At 34.3% G+C, this 20,694-nt stretch overlaps 5 protein-coding genes and 1 pseudogene across 9 annotated transcripts; 5 read left to right on the plus strand and 1 right to left on the minus strand.

Moving 5' to 3' along the window:
- The first annotated feature begins 26 nt into the window (after positions 1-26).
- On the plus strand, positions 27-1,139 carry LOC104769032 (thioredoxin-like protein YLS8). Its single transcript, XM_010493153.2, has 2 exons — positions 27-272; positions 623-1,139. Exons 1-2 carry the CDS (start codon positions 153-155, stop codon positions 929-931), a joined length of 429 nt encoding a protein of 142 aa, XP_010491455.1. The 5' UTR covers positions 27-152; the 3' UTR covers positions 932-1,139.
- Positions 1,140-1,299: 160 nt separating this feature from the next.
- LOC104769033 (succinate--CoA ligase [ADP-forming] subunit alpha-1, mitochondrial) lies at positions 1,300-3,665 on the plus strand. Its single transcript, XM_010493154.3, has 7 exons — positions 1,300-1,826; positions 1,968-2,177; positions 2,281-2,451; positions 2,619-2,742; positions 2,976-3,037; positions 3,140-3,221; positions 3,313-3,665. Exons 1-7 carry the CDS (start codon positions 1,572-1,574, stop codon positions 3,453-3,455), a joined length of 1,047 nt encoding a protein of 348 aa, XP_010491456.1. The 5' UTR covers positions 1,300-1,571; the 3' UTR covers positions 3,456-3,665.
- LOC104769034 (pentatricopeptide repeat-containing protein At5g08305 pseudogene) lies at positions 3,635-5,598 on the minus strand (annotated as a pseudogene). Its single transcript, XR_015592915.1, has one exon. The product of XR_015592915.1 is annotated as a pentatricopeptide repeat-containing protein At5g08305 pseudogene (transcript).
- Positions 5,599-8,777: 3,179 nt separating this feature from the next.
- LOC104772165 (agamous-like MADS-box protein AGL75) lies at positions 8,778-9,517 on the plus strand. The gene is given in 2 exon segments (XM_087505064.1): positions 8,778-9,368; positions 9,371-9,517. Coding segments are annotated over 2 exon segments (702 nt in total). The 5' UTR covers positions 8,778-8,813.
- A 2,076-nt stretch (positions 9,518-11,593) lies between these two features.
- On the plus strand, positions 11,594-15,598 carry LOC104769035 (uncharacterized). 3 transcript variants are annotated; one of them, XR_015592916.1, is made up of 15 exons: positions 11,594-11,909; positions 12,096-12,208; positions 12,394-12,512; positions 13,073-13,146; positions 13,261-13,341; positions 13,510-13,638; positions 13,740-13,829; positions 13,934-13,987; positions 14,102-14,192; positions 14,347-14,418; positions 14,565-14,622; positions 14,720-14,772; positions 14,859-14,952; positions 15,028-15,125; positions 15,219-15,598. XR_015592916.1 is itself a non-coding variant. In XM_087505065.1 (15 exons), exons 1-15 carry the CDS (start codon positions 11,865-11,867, stop codon positions 15,324-15,326), a joined length of 1,278 nt encoding a protein of 425 aa, XP_087361191.1. In that variant the 5' UTR covers positions 11,673-11,864; the 3' UTR covers positions 15,327-15,598. The 3 variants fall into 3 exon arrangements, 1 of the variants encoding a protein (XP_087361191.1); XM_087505065.1 differs by having other exon boundaries at positions 11,673-11,909; positions 14,102-14,197; positions 14,353-14,418; XR_015592917.1 differs by lacking the exon at positions 14,565-14,622 and having other exon boundaries at positions 11,673-11,909.
- Positions 15,599-16,813: 1,215 nt separating this feature from the next.
- On the plus strand, positions 16,814-18,990 carry LOC104769036 (nucleolin 1). 2 transcript variants are annotated; one of them, XM_087505066.1, is made up of 9 exons: positions 16,902-16,949; positions 17,110-17,156; positions 17,283-17,323; positions 17,484-17,660; positions 17,767-17,907; positions 17,996-18,136; positions 18,244-18,369; positions 18,460-18,611; positions 18,700-18,990. In XM_087505066.1, exons 4-9 carry the CDS (start codon positions 17,494-17,496, stop codon positions 18,729-18,731), a joined length of 759 nt encoding a protein of 252 aa, XP_087361192.1. In that variant the 5' UTR covers positions 16,902-16,949; positions 17,110-17,156; positions 17,283-17,323; positions 17,484-17,493; the 3' UTR covers positions 18,732-18,990. The 2 variants fall into 2 exon arrangements, with proteins under 2 accessions (XP_010491460.1, XP_087361192.1); XM_010493158.2 differs by lacking the exon at positions 17,283-17,323 and having other exon boundaries at positions 16,814-16,949.
- Positions 18,991-20,694: the final 1,704 nt, after the last annotated feature.

Here is a 20,694-nt window from a genome sequence, read left to right on the forward strand (position 1 = left end):
TTAGCCCAAGTCGATCTATGCGGTTCAAGCGTGGAATCAACGCGCCGTCACCGTCAACAAAATTGGGAATTAAATATAAAAATTAGGGCAAGAGAGATAAAGATCGAATTGAAAAAACAGATCGGAATCGTCTAGAAAGAGAGAGAGAGAGGATGTCGTATCTTCTACCGCATCTACACTCCGGCTGGGCCGTGGATCAGGCGATTCTTGCCGAGGAAGAGCGTCTCGTCGTCATTCGTTTCGGTCACGACTGGGATGAGACTTGTATGCAGGTCTGTGAAACGTTTCTTCCTCTTTACCTTTTTTTCTAAAGCTCGATTATATGTTTTGATTCGATTTGTAGTTCCTAGTTTTCGATTTGGATCCTTTAGTACTGGAAAATTGCGATATTTTGTGGTGATTGTTTGAAATTTTTAGCCATTCTTGTGTTCTTTAGCTCGATTCTGATGTAAATTAGGGTTTCACTAGTAATCTTAACCTTTAGAGTTGTTTCGCCTCGTTTTGTTTTTGTGCTGATTCGGTGATTTTGATTGTTTGCAACTTCAGAGCCATTCGTGTTTCTGATAACAAAGTTGTGGTCTCTGGTTTTGATTCTGTGATTTTTGGTTTTTTATTTGTGTAGATGGATGAGGTGCTTGCTTCTGTTGCTGAGACGATAAAGAACTTTGCAGTCATTTACCTTGTGGACATCACTGAGGTTCCAGATTTCAACACAATGTACGAGCTGTATGATCCTTCAACAGTCATGTTCTTCTTCAGGAACAAACACATCATGATCGATCTTGGAACTGGTAACAACAACAAGATCAACTGGGCACTCAAGGATAAACAAGAGTTCATTGATATCATCGAAACCGTCTACCGTGGTGCAAGGAAAGGTCGTGGGTTGGTGATTGCTCCAAAAGATTACTCCACCAAGTACCGCTACTAACCGGGCTTTAGTTTGTTTAAAACCATTGAGTCTTCTATTGATTCTGGTCAGCTGAAATATCCCATGAACTGGTTTCATATATATATATGCTTTGATTCTGGTGTTTTTCGCTTGCTGTTTCGGTTGTTCTCCATTTTATGTATGTAACTACTTGCTTCGAACATAATTCAGTTAAATGAAACTTGGAAGCCGATCTTGGGTTTATGTATATGCTTCTTGATTTTAACCCCAGCTAACCAAATTTCCAATTTTGTTTATATAACATATACGAAAATGATTCTTCTAAAATTGAAAGATTAAAAGATTGTATACACTTTGAGATAAATATTTTATTTAACAGTTAAGAATTTTATTAAAATCAGATTAGTGAAATGAAAATAAAAACTCTGAAAAGTCCATTATGTAGAAATAAATGGGTTTGGGCTAAAGTGTAGCCTTTAAAAAGGAAGCCTCTTTTGTCGGCTTGTGATCGCAAAGCACTCAGCTGATTCTTTGGAAAGAAGCTCCGCTGAATTTTCCTCTTTTGCTCCCATTTCTTTTTTTTTTCCTCCTTCGCCTTCACACAGTTTTTAGGGTTCGCAACTTTGATTCGGATCGAGAACACCAAGAAGAAGAAGAAGAAGAAGCCGAATCATCAATTATGTCAAGGCAAGTCGCAAGGCTTATCGGATCTCTCTCATCGAAAGCTCGCCGTTGTTCTACCGGCGGCTCTGAGGTTTTCCCGTCATGCCACCAGTCTCTCACTTCGTTGACCCAATCTCGCTCTTTCGCGTCGGATCCTCATCCTCCTGCGGCTGTCTTCGTTGACAAAAACACACGTGTCCTCTGTCAAGGCATCACCGGGAAGAACGGCACTTTCCACACTGAACAAGCCATTGAATACGGCACCAAAATGGTAAATATCATCATTCCCTTTTTTTATCTTCTCCGAATTAGGTCTTCCGATTACCATTAGATCTTGGAGATGAGATTGCTTTAAAGCAAAAGTGGCTTTGCTAATTTAGCTTGTGTGTGTGTGTGTTTATTTTTGTTATAGGTTGCAGGAGTAACACCAAAGAAGGGTGGAACAGAACACTTAGGTCTCCCAGTTTTCAACTCTGTTGCTGAAGCTAAGGCTGAGACGAAAGCCAATGCCTCTGTGATTTATGTACCTGCTCCTTTTGCTGCTGCTGCTATTATGGAGGGTATTGAGGCTGAGTTAGATCTTATTGTGTGTATTACCGAAGGAATCCCTCAACATGACATGGTACATATTAGTATCATCTATCATGCCTTCGTTTTGCATACTCATGTAATTATTACTTGTGCTTCTCTCTCTGACTTGGAACTTGTGCTTTTTTCGGATTTAGGTACGTGTAAAGCATGCTCTTAACGGTCAATCAAAAACTAGGCTGATTGGTCCAAACTGCCCTGGGATTATCAAGCCTGGTGAATGCAAGATTGGAATTATGCCTGGATACATCCACAAGCCTGGCAAGATTGGAATTGTCTCGCGATCTGGAACCTTGACATATGAAGCTGTAAGGTCTTTTTTTATGTTTTATGATTTGTTCTCTGTCTCCGTTACGGAAGGTTGAACATAAAGATTGTTTTTTTCACTAATGGAACTTTTGGTTCAGGACTTTGATATGAGGCCTTGTTTTTCTTAGGATTTCTAAATGTAGTTTTCGTTTTAACTTCCATGCAGGTTTTCCAAACAACTGCAGTGGGTCTAGGCCAGTCTACTTGTGTAGGAATTGGTGGGGATCCCTTTAACGGGACAAACTTTGTTGACTGCCTTGAGAAATTCTTTGTTGATCCTCAAACAGAAGGTAATGTTTGTGATCTCGAGTTATCTTAATTCTTGTTCATGGTTCTCCGAAATGATCTTTTCGTCTAGATAGATTTACTTTAAAGATCATTTAGTAGCTAGACTACATGTTTACCTAGTCTCTTTAGGCTACAAGATTCTTATTTTAGAAGGCTTCACTTCTGTTAGTTCCTCTCTTTTCTTAGTGTATATAGTAGCTCACTTGAAAAACTAAGAAATGGCTGGCGGTTTCAGGTATTGTTCTCATTGGAGAGATCGGAGGCACTGCAGAAGAAGATGCTGCAGCATTGATAAAGGTAAGAAAACCATTGTGAATCTCTTTCAACTTGGTTTCATCTCTCTCTATCTTCATTTGTATAAGTAAAATTCAATTTTTGGTTTTTGGTTAATATAAACAGGCGAGTGGTACTGAGAAGCCTGTTGTTGCTTTTATTGCTGGACTTACTGCACCACCTGGTCGTCGAATGGGTCATGCTGGAGGTATTTCGATAAGCCATCTAACTCTGTGAATCGGAATTGCTACTTTTGGTCTGTTGCTCTCACTCACTCCTCTGGTTTTTGTTTGTTGCAGCCATTGTTTCAGGTGGTAAAGGTACGGCTCAGGACAAAATTAAGAGTTTGAATGATGCCGGAGTGAAGGTTGTTGAATCTCCAGCTAAGATTGGATCGGCCATGTATGAGCTCTTTCAAGAAAGAGGTCTTTTGAAGCAGTGAAGTGAATTTCACTAGCTCTCTCTTCTTTTTTTTTTCTTTCCCATTTTGAAACCTACCAGAAAAAAGAAAAGAAAAAAACCCTAATTCCACGCCATTGATGGCTGTACACTCTTTCGGGGTTTGTTTTGCTAAATTGATATGATTTTTTTTCCAATTGAAGAAGAGTGATAATCAAAAGATTTGATAATGAGAAGATATTCATATCTTAAATCGGTTGCGTTACACTGTCTAATGATATCATCCATTACAAGAAACAAAAGTAAAGCAATGTGTCTTTATACATCTCTTACTGACCTAAATAATCACAAATAGATTTTTGGACTCAACTGAAGTAAAATTATGATTTACAGTCAGCTTATACTGCTAACTCTGCACAACAAACCCATCAAAATTGTTCTAGACGGAACCTTTAAACCATTCATGTTTCTTAGCCTAATTTAGTTGAAGTGTTTAACCTTTACCTAAAAAAATTAAATATGAAAATCTTAAAAACAAAAACAATGAGAGTCTTCAGTATAATCATAGTCAACATCGAGGAGACTCATCCGAGTTCCAATTAGCTGTAACATTCCATAGATCTTCTCGGAGTGAAAATTCGTTTTGTCATGAGCTACGAATCTATGTGGTGTTTCATTCAATTCAATTATACTGTGTCCTGCAATTTTCTTCACTCCTTTCTTCTCCATTGCTTCTCTCATAGACCGAGCTGCACCAAACCGCTTGTTGATCGCATAAACGTTTGCTAGCCCGACATATCGCCCATCATTATGCGGTTGCAACTCAAGAAGCTTCTTTCCAACTGTTTCCGCAAGCTCAAAGTTTCCATGGTTTATACACCCGTTAAGCAAAGCACCCAACATTGCACCTGTCGGTTTCACCGGCATTTCAGATATAAAACCATGTGCGTCTTTAACCAAACCAGCTCTAGAAAGCACGTCAACCATACAAGCATAATGCTCGCTCTTTGGTTCAGCTCCGCTTTCCTTAAGACTAGCGAACAAGTACCACGCTTCTTTCACTAAACCACCATGGGAACAAGCAGCAAGCAAGCACAAGTATGTTATCTCGTCAGGGTTAATCTTAGACACTTGCATTTTGTGAAACAGTTGGAGTGACTCTCTAATGAACCCGTGACTGGCAAGTCCTCCAATCATAGCGTTCCACATCAATGCATCCCTTTCCTCAACGAGTGCTCTACAAAACACTCCCCAAGCATCTCCTATAGAGCCGCACTTAGCATACATATCAATAAGAGACGTCTGCAATATAACTGTTAAGGGCAAATGCTCGTCGAGTATATACCGATGTACAGTCTTCCCTCGATTTAACGCACCCAAGTGAGCACAAGCGCACAAAACACTAACCATAGTGACTTCATTAGCCTTTGATGAACCAACTCTCATCAACTGATCAAAAATCTCCAATGCTTCGTTGTATTCACCGCTTTTAACATACCCATCGATCATAGAACTCCAAGACACAACATCTCTCTTAGTCATCTCATCAAACACCTGTCTTGCCGAAACAACATCCCCACACTTGGCATACACATTTAAAATAGCGTTCCAAGTGACCAAGTTTTTCACAGGCATTTCATCGAACAGCTTGCGCGCAGAAGCTCTGTCTCGGAACGAACCATACATATGGAAAAGAGTATTACATATAAACAAATCCCACTGAAACCCAGTTTTAGCGACGGTGCAATGCAAAGACCCACCGAGTCTTCTGTTGAAAAGACGAGAACTTGACTTCAAGAGAACCGGATAAGTCATATGATCAGGTGAGTACCCAGACCTCAACATCTGGACATAGACGCGGATCGATTTCTCGGGGCTTCTGCTGTTGGAGAAGCCTCGTATTACTAGATTCCAGCCGTAGTTTGGAGGATTAGATAGATTTGACAAGAATCTGTAAGCGTAATTGACGTCCTCTGAAGAAGACAGAGTTTGAGAAACAAAAGGCTCTTCCTCGGAGAGACCGAGTGTGATCAAGAGGGCGTGTGTTTTGTACAGCTCCGACATTGATTTGCATCGGTGACGCAGAATCGAGTTCGCAAAGAGAGACGATGATGATTTCAACATTCACCTCCACTTTACACTTTTACAATGGCGCTTCGAAAAATTTCTAACTTTTCAATTTGGTTTGAATCATCCAATCGGTTGTTTTTTAATAACTATGAGGACCCGCCCGACGTGCGGCTACAAAATTTTATAAATTAAATTAAATTTAATAAAAATAAAATTTGTTGTATGTTATTTATAAAATTTACTTTTGTTAAAATATACTTATTTATATCGATTTACAAATCTTTTATGTATGTTACTATTAAAAGTGTTTTTTTATACACCTAAATATACTTTATGTTACAAATATATTCTTTATCACCACCTAGAAAATGTCTATATGAACATACTAAGTCAACTATTTACTTTCGCTTTTGCATAGTTTTTTATTACTAAAACTGTAGGCTCAAAAAATATTTTAAATAAAAAATATATTACATAATATACTAATCAATTATGTATCATCACAATAATGTATGACCACTATGGAGAGAACCTCGGCTCCACCCTCATCATATTATCGAGAGAACTTGTGTCCAACCTCCTCCACTATAGAGAGAACCTTGGCTTTGCCTTCCTCCCTTAGGGAGATAACTTTACGTCCAACCTCCTCCACCCTCCTCCCCTGGGGAGATAACCTTGTGTCCAACCTTCTCCACCATAGAGAAAACCTCGGCTTTGTCCTCCTCCTGTGTGGAGATAACATGTTCAAGTCTTTTTGCTATCTCAAAATGGCTTGCTCCGAACCTCTGACAAACAATGAAAGTAAAAACATTTTTCTAACGTTACAAATCTTTTGATAATAACTAATGTTAAATTTCCCAATGTATTCGTGGAAGGGTCTTTGACACACCATGATGTAGCCTCTGTCTCTGTAATGCCTCAACCACCACCTTGCTTAGTGAGCCATGTCCACTCTCAGTCCATGGGTCTACCTTCCTAAATGGGCCTTACATCTATTCCCGGCCTGTGGACCCACCCATATTCGATGGCCGGTTTGTTACATCTGGGGGCCTTAAAAACTTGTTTACCACCCTACAAATCAACAAATGATCTTTTTCTGTGTTTCATCCTCACTCGCACAGTTCCGACAATCACTTCTAGGAAGGTCACCCATCATGAAGTTCTCTCAGGATCCTTGACCGAAAAATAAGTACATTTTGGTGACATATGTGGTCAAATCAATTGTTTTAAACATTTCCGCAAACCAGGGTGTCACAGTCTTTGAGCTCCTATAGATCTATCAACAACGATAATTTATGGTTTTCCAATCTATCTATGTTTGTTGTAAGCTTGTGTTTGATTAACTTATTTTATCCATCATTAGGTTGATAAGCTTCTACTCATTATCTTTCTTTGGGATTGAATGAATAATGGTAACAATTATGTTTGCAAAAAAAAAAGGGTTTATGACCAACCAATCAATGTTGAGAAATTAGAAAAAAAACTAAATTTGACATAATTAAAGAAACAATAGAAAATTATAAGCACGATAATATATGAATTCCAAATAATTCAAAGATGAAAATACAAATTAAATAAAACAATCAAAAATACTACAATAAATTTTAAAATACAGTATTAGAAAAAAAGACGCATATATTAATCTTTTTTTGGGTCAACATATTAATCTTACCTATTCCCAACTGAAAATTTTGGTTTAAAAAAATAAGAAAAACCATTAAAGAAAATTGCCCAATTAAACAAAGTTGAAAGCAATGTTTTTGAATAAATTCTTTAAATATGAGATGATCTATGTTTATATAGAAGTGAGTATTTATAAAATTTAGAATTAATAATTAACTGTATATTTTTCTTAATCTCTATTTCTATTTTTTTTGTTTGCAAAAAAAAAAGAAGGGTTTATCACCAACCAATCAAGGTTGAGAAAATTAGAAGAAAATTAATTTGACATAATTAAAGAAAAAATAGGAAATTATAACCACGATAACATATGAATCCCAAATGATTCAAAGATGAAAATATAAATTAAATAAAACAATAAAAAATACTACAATAAATTTTAAAATACAGTATTAGGAAAAGAAGATGGATATATTAATCTTTGTTTTTTTTGTCAACATATTAATCTTACCTATTCCCAATTGAAAAAGGAGAAAATATGAGAAAATATTGGTTTAAAAAATAAGAAAAGGTTACCTTCCCATTAAAGAAAATTGCCCAATTAAACAAAGTTGAAAGCAGTGTTTTTGAATAAATTATTTAAATATAAGACGATCTATGTTTATATAGAAGTGAGTATTTACAAAATTTAGAAATAATAATTAACTTTATATTTTCCTTAATCTATTTTTCTATTTTTTGTAGAATTAATAACTTAAACTTAAAAATAAATAAATAATATTATAATTTTGAATTTTATGAATATATATATATATATATATATATATATATATATATATATATGTATAATCTCCTTATAGTTATTTAGAAAAACTTTGCATTTTTTAATAAATTCTGTAATTTTTTATAATTATCTTTTCACATTATTAATATTTTTTAAAACAAAATATTTTATTTTTGTTGTAATCAAATTTCTCCTATTAAATATTAACTTTTACACATGTCAAAATCTGAGATTGATAACTTGACACATGTCAAAATCTTGCATTTTTTAATAAATTCAGTAGTTTTTTATAATTATCTTTTCACATTATTAATATTTTTTAAAACAAAATATTTTATTTTTGTTGTAATCAAATTTTTTCTATTAAATATTAACTTTTATACATGTCAAAATTTGAGATTGATAACTTGACACATGTCTAAATCTTGTTAATGGCTAACTTTCAAAACCCAACTTTATATAATAAGATGGGATAAATAAATTGTAGATTAAGTCCTCAAGTTTTTAGTTTTACAAAAAATGAACCATAGGTTTTAGTTTTTAGTTTAGTTTCCTTTTTCCATGTTTTTGTTGCACAATTAATAACACAATCGAATCTAATTTTCTCAATCAAATCTTTTAGATTTTACAGCTGTGTTGTCATCGAGAGGCTAATTAAAATTTCCTTTTTTCGTCTTCACCATCGAGACATTAATTAAGGAAATCTATGCAAAAGATTTGGAAAACGAATAGAATCTTAGGCGCACACATACACACCTCTTCACGCAACGCGTGTTCCCGTAGGCACCAAGACGTCTATATAGTATTTGAGTTCACAATGTTTTCACCTTCAGTTTCATATAATTCTTCTTCTTCTTCGTGTTTTTTCTCTCTCTCTAGAGGAAAAAAACCCTAAATTTGTTGCTGCTAAATCAAGGAAAAATCACGATGAGGCAAGCTTCGTCTTCTTCTTCTTGTAATTCAACAAGTTTAACAAACAGACTTAAGACAATCTTCAAGAAAGCTTATGAGCTTTCAGTTCTCTGTGCGATTGAGGTTTGCGTCATCTACTATGGACCAGACGGCAGACTGAAGACATGGCCTAAGGAGAAAGAGAAAGTGAAAGACATGGCTATGAGGTATAAAGAGGCGAGAAAACGCAACAAGAGCCTCAATCTTCATGAGTTCCTCGAGAAGGAGAAGGACAAGGATAAGGGGAACACGGATTTGAAGAAGAAGAAGCAGAGGAATAATGTGAAATATCCAAACTTTGATCATTACTCTCCCAAACAACTTTCTCAATTGATTCAGTCCTTAGAACGGACTCTCTCGAAACTACAAGAAAGACTTCGTTTTGTTGAGGCGAAGAAACAGAGGAACGCAAACTTGGTTCATCCGAACCAACAACCCTTGAATCCTAGCAAGTTCTCGCTGTATATGTACAACCATGAAGATGCTACCTTCTCCCAGCTCCCACTTTCTGCTTCACAATCAAACCAACTCACCAATTACCAAAATCGCTTGATGAAGCAGGAACCTTATAGTTATAGTCATAACATGTGTGTGGACAACACAAACTTTCAACATCCCTACGTCTCAACAACACAAGACTACTCACAGTTACTTCCAGTGCAAGCATCTGCAGTAAATAACTTGGGGTTGAAGAATAATCACTTGATACAGAAGCAGGAGCTTTATGGTTCTCATCATAACATGCCTATGATAAGTGATATCATCAACCACAACAACGTTCTACAACATTCTCATCTCTCAAACACAGCTCCACATGACTTCTCTTCTGATTTCCAGAACATCCCTTATGGTGAGAATGAAATGGTCGGCAACACTAACTTCTCTCAATATACGTTTTCAAGCTATGATACAACTACTCTGACATCTCTCCACACCATTCCTAACAGTCATGGTGTGGAGAGAGGTTGAAGAAGCTATTAGCTCCCATCAAGAGTTAGTCAATGGTGAAGTAGCACGAGGATCAGAGAGAGAGAGTAAAGCTGTTTCAGCGTATTCCTCCTGCTACCATTTTTTAATTTTAATTTTTGAGTATGATTATGATTGAAAAAAACAGATTTATCAATCCATGAAGATTTTGTTTTGAATTTGTATTTTATGCACATCCTATTAATCTTTAACAAAAGTTGACCAGATTGTTTCAGTTGTAATGAGTTAAATATACTAGTCGACCCGATCCAACAACAACAACCCAACAAACGAAACAAGACGCAAGTTTCCGGTCATAGGCAAATCATAAACTTTAAGTTTTTCAAAAAAAATTTAAACCACAGAAATTCGTTTGACCAAAAAAAAAACCCACAGAAATTCTATTGTATACTAATTAAGTAAATAAATTACATATCTAACACCATAAAATATCCAACAGAATAATTTTATTATTTTAGCTTTTTTTTTTTTGTCAACCATTGTACTACAATAGGCCGGCCCATTAGCCAAATTCCTATATTCGTAGGAGCCGGGACTCGATCTCGGGTGTGATGGTACCTTCTACAAATGGACTTACCTCCTGCCACTGCACTAAAGTCACTTCACTTATTATTTTAACTTTCTAAAATAGAAAATATCAAAAAATATTTTATGAATATTTTTGTTGGTCAACTGGGAATAGTATGGTTGTTGTAACATTGACCACATGAGATGCAATACTGATACTTATTTTTTTCCTACTACAATTTTATTATATGCATTTTGGGATACAAATATGAAACGCCAAGTTTTTGCCTACTTGATTTTTATGTTGACAGTAATGGGCTGTTAGTCCAAGACTCAAACAAAAAAGATTCAAGGTCCAATCGTTTGGTCTTAAACGTTTATCGTTTCTCCGGATTCTCCCCCTTAACCCCCAAATCAGACTTACACATGAACACAAATTAGTGAAACAAAAAAAACTCAATCCCTAAAACTGAAAAATCCAAAAATATATCTTTCAAAGACGAATCCATGGACGAATCCGCCGCCAAAGTAATAATTTTCTTCTCCTTATGGCTTTTTTTTTCCTTGTTTTTTCTATGTTTGTTTCTCTATTGATAGTTTCTTGCTTCACAAGTTTTAACTTTATGTAAGAAATAGATTTGAATTTCTGATTAGTCGATTTTTTTTTTTTTTTTTTTTTTTGTACTTTAAGGGATGGAATTGATGGGTCGTGATGATGGAGACATTCGAAAAAGGAGGTTAAATTGATGATTCTTTTTTTTTTTGTTCTTTGGGAAGAGATTTGTAACTATAAAAGATTGATTTATGATGTTCTTTGTGTATGTGTTGATAATGTATTATTTCGCGCTACTTATCGATCTTAGGACTTAGAACATCTAACCATCCAAACGGTTGATTTCAATGTGCCCCTAAATATTTTACATATCGATCTTAAAACGTGTATAATTCCAAAAATCATTGACTAATGGTTTATAGTTCAATTAAAATGCCCAGTAATAAGTAAGTGTGGTCTATAATGAGTCCACCTCCACAAGGGAAGAGACCAGTCGCTGTATCTTTCTGAACCATCCGATTCCCAAAATGCTTTAAACTTACGTTAGTACATTAATAATCAATTGTGGGAAAAAGAAGAAGAAGAAGAAGAAGAAGAAGATCGGACGGTGAGAGACCATAACATGACTGGTCCTATCATCTCACGGCCGTGATTTGATGATTGTGATTTGTTTCGGTTATAATAATATTGGAATTTAAAACATATGGCCGAAGATTTGACGTGACGATGCATCTCTCCCACAATTCCTCTAACTAATAAAAGCCAAGTAGATAAGGCAAGTAGTGGTTAGAGGGTATGTGATATATAATTAATCGGTCCAAATAGAATTGGTAAGTAGTAGTAGTAGTAGTAGCCGTCTACATCATCCATGCTCATAACTTCAACCACAGCTTCTTTCTACTAAAACCCATTTCTATTCCAATTTCTTCTTCTCATCAAAATTCATCAAACTCATATCTGTTCCAACTCCCAAATTTAAAATGGCAATTCGTCTGCCTGAAATCTTTCTTCTTGGTTCACTCATGGTAAGTACCTATAAGTTCTTATTCACAATCTAAACCATTTAACTAAACCGGTTATAACAACCCGTTTATCTATTCTAATAGTTCTCAAACACACAGACAAACAAACAAACAAAAAATTACTTTCTTGCTTTATTCTTTTTGGTGTGTGATGTTTTTTTTTCTTTCTTTCTTTCTTTTATATCGCAGGTCATTGCTATTGCGGCTGATTTAACATTGGACCGTTATTGGAAAACTGCTTTACCAAACATTCCTATAATCCAAGGAAACAAAGGTCCCTCTACAGTGCCACTTTGTCGAAGGCAAGTAATTTATACATAACGTATGATTAGTTTCAGTTTAGTTTTTATTTTTTATTTTTTTCCAAAGAGTTTCTTACATAAACATGAAAATTCAATCTTAGGCGAATTGAAAACCAGTATGTAGTTCATTAGAAAGAAATTTGATAAAAAATGAGCTCATCATTAATTTTGCGTAACGAAAACAGAACAAATCTTTTTCTCCCACCGGTCACCACTACCACCAGAGTTATGGATTCTCAATCTCAAGCACGAATGTTTAGATTGGACTTCCTTCGTCTTCTCCACAGTCGACGATCACCCGAAGGTGACTAATGATTAAATGTTTCTTTTAGTTTTTTCAAACTCATAATTTATATATCACTAGTATTTACCCCACCGTACTTGGTACATGAATTTTTATCCCTCTAATATAGTTAAGATATTATTAATGTTTTATAACATAACTGTATATATCTATATATATATATATATATATATATAGTAATTACTAAATACTGATCAAAAGTTATCCATCATCACAAATTTGAGAAAGCAATCTATAGCATAAAGAAAAAATCTTTGGTAAGTGATGATGCATCCTATTTCACGTAGACTTAACAAAAGAGTTTTTATGAAAGTTTGCTATGTGAATCTAAATTGTTGTTGTTGTTCTATCTCTACATTGACCATCCATTTTTTGTATACGTCTGATTTAGTCATTGACAATGTCCAATCCATGGTTCCATTTGTAATTTTCGTCAATAAGTGCTTCTAACATGAACTAATGAAGAGAGATTGAAGTAAATATATTTGCGATGATGATCTTACCATTAGTGCTTTTTAACAAATTAACTATTGACATGATCATAAATTCATAATTTCCAGTTCCACTAATAGCGGAGTCTTCGGATCCTGTCGAAAACCCTCTGTTTCAAACCGATGTAATTCCATCTACAAAAGTGAGATGTTCAGTCCTATATATTTATTTTATTTCCTGGTAAGTTTCATTTCATTTTAATTTCCTTTTTCTTCTTCTAATTTTATTGTTTCTTGTTGTCATTACCAAAACACAGGCGCTAGAGTCTTGTCCAAAAGAAGACATTGGTGATTTAAAAGAGATGCTCAAAGAAGAAAACCTTCATCTGCACACTGAGGTAATAACTAAAATTTGGAAAAGAAAAAAAAATGGTATTCAAAGATTATTAACAGTAAGAAGACTCAAGCTAAGATGAATCGTTGACATTTTAAATCTATTACACTTCTGTTTTTTTTTTTGTGTATGTGTTCTTAGAAAACTTGTTTTCTATTTGTAATGGGATAAGGATGCAGAGCAAGGGAGGTTGCCCTTGCTTATTTTAAGCTTGAAGGAGGGTAGTGAAGAAAGAAGGCCAGCGATTGTGTTTATGCATGGTGGAAACACAAACAAAGAATGGTTAAGGCCATGGCTCGAAGTAAATAATAACATCATACAGTATTTTAAAATTTTTGATTTCTCCAATTAACTAATCAACATTCCTCTATTGATTATACTTTGTCTTTGGTTCTGCTTTAGGCATATGCTTCGAGGGGATATGTAGCCATCGGTTTAGACGCTCGCTATCACGGGGAACGCGCTTACAACTGCAAAACTGCCTCTATAGATGTAGAGTCATAGTTAAAAATCATTATATCCTATTTGATTTTATTTCTTTTTCTTGTCTTTTGAATTCTGATATGGCCGGTTTTGGGTGTAAAATTGTAACGCAGGCTCTTATATCATCATGGAGAAATGGAAAGACAATGCCTTTTGTCTTTGATACTGTAAAAAAAGTTGCCTTTTTTAGCTTCATTTTCTGGTTGCACTTTTAGAGTGTAAGACAATCTTATAGAATCTATTTGATTTTTTTTTTTTTTTTTTTTGGGTCTTTTTCTCAGGTTTGGGATTTGATCAAACTAGCTGAATATCTTACTAAGAGGGATGATATAGACCCAAAAAGGATAGGAATTACCGGCATGTCCCTAGGAGGTCAGTCATATAACAAATTGAGTTGCATGATTTGTAATAATTATAGTACGTACGTAGTCATATATATATATATATATATATATATATATATATATATATATATATATATATATATATGTACACTAATTTTATTCATTGGGAAACCAATATACAGGGATGCAAGGCTTGGTTTGCTGCTGCAGCTGACACCCGCTATTCCGTGGTTGTCCCTTTAATCAGTGTTCAGGTGCAAAAATCATCATTACTACTCTTTCTTTGCCAAAAAAGAACGATATAAAACAACATATATAACTACTATGAGACCTATTCTTTTGCTTGTAAAGAGGATATATATATGGTTTCCTAATTCAAAAACTTTTGAATGTTGGGCAGGGATTTAGATGGGCAATCGACAATGATGTCAGTCCGGTTTTGAAAGCTTTATTTGAACGTCAGATTTTGAAAAACTCACTAAAAGATTCAATATATATAAACTAAAAGTATGAGAATTATAATTCCTTTGCCTTTTTTTTTTTCTATGGTTTCAGAAGCAAGGATTGATCTGGGAAAGAGTGTGATCGACAAAGAAGTAGTCGAAAAGGTAAAGAAACTTGGAAAATGACTACGAATTCGGACTGCGACTCAAATATACATACAGTTGACAAGTATTTGATTGACTTAAAACAGGTGTGGAACAGAATAGCTCCTGGACTAGCTTCTAAGTTTGACTCACCTTACTCATTACCAGTGATTGCTCCACGGCCTCTTTACATCCTTAACGGTGAGCACAATTGAGATATATGCTCATTATCTATCTGACACACTTACAAGTTTTTTTCCGGATTTTCATGTGCAGGTGCAAAGGATCCTGGCGCCCCTCTTGGCGGACTAGAAGTTCCTTTAAAGAGAGCTGAGAAGGCTTATAAGGATACTGGTTCTCCTGGAAATTTTAAGGTACATCATCACTGATCTAATCTATATATAGTTGTAACTGCAACCACCGGATAGAGAAACTAAAAATAGACTTTTGATGTTTCTTGAGAGCAGTTCAAAGCAGAAGATGGAATTGGACACGAAGTGACGAGTTCTATGATCAAAGAATCATCAGACTGGTTTGACAAATTCCTTAAACAAGGAGATACGACTTATGAATAAAGCAATTGAATATCTGGATCAGCTACTTTCTCACGCTGAACCTCTTTGTACTCCTTAAACAGTCTCGCTCGTGATGATGCCTATATCTATATCCACACATCAATCATTTTGACCTTAAAAATTCTTAGACAGGACAATTAGTATGTAAAACTAGAATATGACCCGTGCTAGAGCACGGGTTGAAATTCATTTTTTTTGTTTATTTGGTAAATTTTATTTAATTGAAAGAGATCAACAAACCCTAAACAACATTATATATTTTTGTTTGTTAATTTTTTGATTTGTCTAGTGTTTAAAATTATATATTGTATTTTGATAGTTAATTCTATGACTTAATCTATAGTATAGCGCATATTAATTTTAGGACCAAATATGTAACTTATGTTTGTTAATTTAAAAAGTTTAAAAACAGCCAGCACATGTCCAAATTAAATTATTTAAAAAGTTTATTATAGTATATAAAACTATACAATTCAACAAAAGAAATATATGAAATGAATTTAGATATTCAAATTTTGACTCGTTACTCAGTAAAAAATTTGGATATCATTTGGACCCTGGTTATCATTTATGGATATCATTTATTATCTATATATGAAGAGTTATCTTATGAAGAGTATAGGGTCAATGTATATCCTATATATAACCTATTTTTATTTTATGCATTTGTAACCATTTCTATTTTTTTATATAAAGTCTACGATTTGATACAAACATAAGAAAGGAGGATCTTCATATATATTATAACTAAATCTTGCTCCACGATTTATGGATATCATTTATCATTTATTATCTATATATGAAGAGTTATCTTATGAAGAGTATATGGTTAATGTATATCCTATATATAACCTTTTTATTTTTATGCATTTGTAACCATTTATATTTTTTATAAAGTCTACAAAAACTAAGTTGTGTACTTCCCTTTTATTAAAAGGGGATAATAAAATTGTTCTATTGATACATTCATTCATGGTGTTAGATAATTACAAAACACATTTCTAATATATTGATTCTTATAACTATTTAGTATTTTCAATTTCAGAATTAAAATAAAGTGAAAATAAAATTACCAATAAATTAACTTTTTTGAAGATATTATACTTTAATTTTTTAAAAGAATTTAAACCACAGAAATTTGTTTGACAAAAAAAAAAAACCACATAAATTCTATTATATATCAATTAAGAATGAAGTACATATCTAACACCATAAAATATCAAAAAATATTTTTGTTGGTCAACTCAACTCCGAATAATCTAGTTGTTGTGAGATGCAATACTGATGATACTTATTTTTTTCCAACTATTTTATTATATGCATTTTGGGATACAAATATGAAACGCGAAGTTTTTGCCTAATGTGATTTTATGTTGACAGTAATGGGCTGTTAGTCCGACCAGTCCCAGACTCAAATAAAAAGATTTAAGGCCCAATCGTTTGGTCTTAAATGTGTTTATCGTTTCTCACCCTTAAAAGAAAAAGACCATTATGCCCCCAAATCAGACTTATACATGAACAAAAATTAATGAAACAACAACAAAAAAACTCAAATCCCTAAAACTGAAAAATCAAAAATATATATCTTTCAAAGACGAATCCATGGACGAATCCGTCGCCAAAGTAATCTTCTTCTCCTCCTTATGCCTTTTTTTTCCTTGTTTTTTTCTGTTTGTTTCTCTATTGATGGTTTCTTGCTTCACAAGTTTTAACTTTATGTAAGAAATAGATTTGAATTTCTGATTAGAAGATTTTTTTTTTTTTTTTTTTTTGTGTACCTTAGGGGATGGAATTGATGGGTCGTGATGATGGAGATATTCGGAAAAGGAGGTAAAAATTGATCATTCTTTTTTTTTTTTTTTTGTTCTTTGGGAAGAGATTTGTTGTAACTGTAAAAGATTGATTTATGATGTTCTTTTGTGTATGTGTTGATTAATGTTTATCAAATTATTTCAGTTGCATAAGTTTTAACATAAGTGGGTATGTCACTTCGCTTGGTGAGTATGATCTCACACGCGCGTTGAGAAAACATTTCGCTTCATGTGGTTGGATCAAAAGATTTTATATTCCAAGAGATCTTTAATTATGCTCCACTATGTATTTTCCAGCTCAAAGGTTTTAAATATTACTTTTGCTTTGTCTTCTCCTTGATTACAGCGTTGCTTTCATGGAGATTCAGGGAGACGAAGGCACAGGACAGAAGGTGTTGGAACTAAATGGAAGTGACGTGGGAGGGTGGAATGTAGTTGTTGATGCTTTGCCTAATCAGGGACCAGACAGTGCTTTTTGCCCAAAAGCTGCTGCTTTTAGAGCTCAATCCAAACGAAAAAACCAGTAATTTTTGGATTTTTTTTTTTTTTCTTTTTCCTTGTAGATTTGTATATTTTTATGTTCTTGTGTGTGTGTGTGTTGTTGATATCTGATACCATCATTATTGCAGAAGCACCACTTTTTTTGTTTCTGGATTTGACACTTCGCTTCCCGAGGCTTATATCGAGAGCTCTTTGAGCAAGTGTTTCTCTTCATGTGGAGAGATCACTGGTATTTCTCTCTGCAGAGGAGTTGGCGGTGTTCTCAAAAGGTTTGTTTGTGGCTTCTCCCTCCGATTTCTCCCCCAGCTCCCAAGTTTTTTTTATAACTAATAAACATGTTTGATCTTTTCCTTACAGCTCTGCTTTCATTTATATTTTGGGAGAAGGCGCATCAGAGAAGGCGCTGAAACTTAATGGAAGCGACGCTGGAGGATGGAAAGTATCTGTTGTGGTTTTAAGGTTACCGCAAAATACCAATGCTGTTATGAATAAAAGACGGTAAATTTCGATTTTCTTAGGAGGTGTTTGTATCTGTGGAGTTGATGATGTTCTTTGTGTTGTTGATTATAATAATATCATATCTCTTCTTATTTTATATGTTGCAGCTGCTTTGGGATTTCAGTTACGGGATATGACACTTCCCTTCCTGAGGATGATCTCAAGAGTGCCTTGAGTAAACATTTCCGTTCATGTGGAGAGGTCATGGATATTTCTATTAGCAGGAGTGACAGGTTTGTAGCTTCTTCCTCCAATTGTGAAAGTTAAAAAATGCTAGTAAACTGAAGAAGACTTGTGTTTTTTTTTTGTTGATTTTTTTACAGCAAAGCTTTAATTTATATTATGGGAGAAGGCGCAGGAGAGAAGGCGCTGGAACTTAGTGGAAGTTACATGGAAGGATGCAACGTAGTTGCCAAGGTTGATTCTGTACCGGATAAGAGCATTGGCTACCGCCGTTTCTTACAAGGCTGCCCAGGTACATCAATTTGTTTTTTTTTTGTTTTTGTTTTTTTGTGCTTTGGGATATCAAAGTTGACATATCATTAATTCGTCCTTTATTTTAGATATGAAGAAGGCTAAGATGACTACGGAGTAGAAAGCTCTCTCTATAGAAGAAGAAGAGAAGAACATATTCGAGACCCAAAATATATAAATGTGGGTATAGTCTAGGCCAAAAATATATTCCCGTTTCGTTACAACGACTAGTGAGTGGTATGCCGATCTATTCTATCCCGTCCAACGACTAATATAGACTTATAGAGTATCCCTTTCAGTTCAGCATGTATTATGTATCTGTACGTATTTGACAAAAAAAAAAAAAAAAAAAATTAATCAGAGTGAGCGATGAGACTTAACTAAGGGAGAAATAAGTTAACCTTTCTAGATGGGCTAACGAGACAACTGCCAACTTTTTTTCGGTAATTAACCGGCGGAGACACTCAAATGATAAAAAAAATATGAGGGTATTTGAGAAGTAACACTAAAATTTTTAGAAAACGATAGACCGATCCAGTTAGGATCATTAATAGTTTTATATTTCTTAACTAATAGTAGTAGTAGTAGTTAGGATCATCAATCAGAAATTCATAATCTTTCAATATTTGTTTCTCATTATCCACACTCCTTAAACAATACTTTCTCAAAAAAATCCCATAAAAATAATAAGAAGTGTTACGTAGTGGAAGGGCTTTTCAGAAGCAAACATAAACCCAAAACTAAGCAGAAATTAAGCAAACATTAACCCAAAACTAAGCAGAAATTAAGCAAACGTAGAGTATTCCTAAGTCTTAAACCACCTCCATCCAAGCGAATTTTACTATCAACCCCATCCGTCGAGCTACATAGATATAACCACTTTCACCCCACCCAACACCATTAGAGTCCTGCAATTCAAAAGATAAGTCATCATATCCTGTACATAGCATAGTGTGATGCATCTCATGATCTTGAGCCAATTCTTCTGCTGTACGAAAGTAAACTTTCTGAAAACAAAAATAACAGTATTTGGGTTAAAGAAATCAAAAACTTTACACAACAAGTAAAAGACATTTCAGATTGAAACCAAAGTTGTGACTTACATCTCCTTGTATATCGGAGAGGCTATCAAATGATTGGATTGAAACAGCAACATGTAAGGTCTGGGTCTGGATTTGCTTTAAAATGACCTCTTCAAAAGCATCAACACCCAATGGAAAATCTTTGAGCAAGAAAATATCCCATCCATTAAGTTTAAATCTCTGGATATCAGAAGTTATTTTACAAATATTGTTTTACTTAATCAAAAGACTTACAATCTATAGTTTAAACTTACATCATCTACGATAGAGGTGTTGTAAGTCAAGGGTCGAACTTCTTCCAGAACTGTTCCCCTGTTTTCCAAGACCAGTAACGTAGAAGCTGGGTCAAATAAAGATCCCTCCCCACCCAACACCACCAGTGTCCTGCAATTCAAAGGAGAAGTCATCATATCATGTACATAGCATAGTTTTATATCTTCTTAATTAATATTAGTAGTTACTAGTTAGGATCATCAATCATAATCTTTCAATGTCGCTTCTATGATTGATGGAAGATTTTGCATTTCCAATCATGATGTATTTTTTCTGAAAACAAAAACAAACTCTCAAGATGCATATGCTCATGAATCTGGTTCCACTAATGATTAGTGTCATCCTTAAATCAAGTAGACATTTCAGTTTAACATATGTGCAACAGTGGTTCACCGAAGTCAACTTCACAAAAAAGCATAAGCTACCAATAACAAGGTAAACCAAAAAAAAAATCAAATTATTACCATTAGATCCTAAACTGACTCCTTTGATATCAAATGATAAATAACACCACAACCAAAATTATCATTAAATATGTGACTTGAAATTCCACAAACTGTTATACCTAACTCAGAAATTTCCGTCGTCTTATAGGTAGTTGTAGCTATCGAATGATAGGATTGTAACAAAAACATTAAATGTATGTATATGATGTATGACGAGTTCTTCAAAAGCATCATGACCAAATACATTTAAGCTTTTAATTTTAAAGCTTTCATGATTTCATTT

The sequence above is a fragment of the Camelina sativa genome, chromosome 20 (genome assembly GCF_030686135.1).
Source record: "Camelina sativa cultivar CO46 ecotype springtype chromosome 20, ASM3068613v1".
In the NCBI taxonomy this organism is placed as follows: Eukaryota; Viridiplantae; Streptophyta; class Magnoliopsida; order Brassicales; family Brassicaceae; genus Camelina; species Camelina sativa.

Bases quoted from the DNA above. Each gene is read 5' to 3' on its own strand.
- LOC104769033 (XM_010493154.3), top strand. From the start codon at position 1,572: ATGTCAAGGCAAGTCGCAAGGCTTATCGGATCTCTCTCATCGAAAGCT. The intron at 1,827-1,967 runs GTAAATATCATC...TTTTTGTTATAG, and splicing joins TTGAATACGGCACCAAAATG to GTTGCAGGAGTAACACCAAA. The intron at 3,222-3,312 runs GTATTTCGATAA...TGTTTGTTGCAG, and splicing joins TCGAATGGGTCATGCTGGAG to CCATTGTTTCAGGTGGTAAA.
- LOC104769032 (XM_010493153.2), top strand. From the start codon at position 153: ATGTCGTATCTTCTACCGCATCTACACTCCGGCTGGGCCGTGGATCAG. The intron at 273-622 runs GTCTGTGAAACG...TTATTTGTGTAG, and splicing joins GGGATGAGACTTGTATGCAG to ATGGATGAGGTGCTTGCTTC.
- LOC104769035 (XM_087505065.1), top strand. From the start codon at position 11,865: ATGGCAATTCGTCTGCCTGAAATCTTTCTTCTTGGTTCACTCATG. The intron at 13,342-13,509 runs GTAATAACTAAA...TAATGGGATAAG, and splicing joins ACCTTCATCTGCACACTGAG to GATGCAGAGCAAGGGAGGTT. The intron at 13,639-13,739 runs GTAAATAATAAC...GTTCTGCTTTAG, and splicing joins GGTTAAGGCCATGGCTCGAA to GCATATGCTTCGAGGGGATA.
- LOC104769036 (XM_010493158.2), top strand. From the start codon at position 16,929: ATGGACGAATCCGTCGCCAAA. The intron at 17,661-17,766 runs GTAATTTTTGGA...TCATTATTGCAG, and splicing joins CAATCCAAACGAAAAAACCA to AAGCACCACTTTTTTTGTTT. The intron at 17,908-17,995 runs GTTTGTTTGTGG...TTTTCCTTACAG, and splicing joins GTTGGCGGTGTTCTCAAAAG to CTCTGCTTTCATTTATATTT.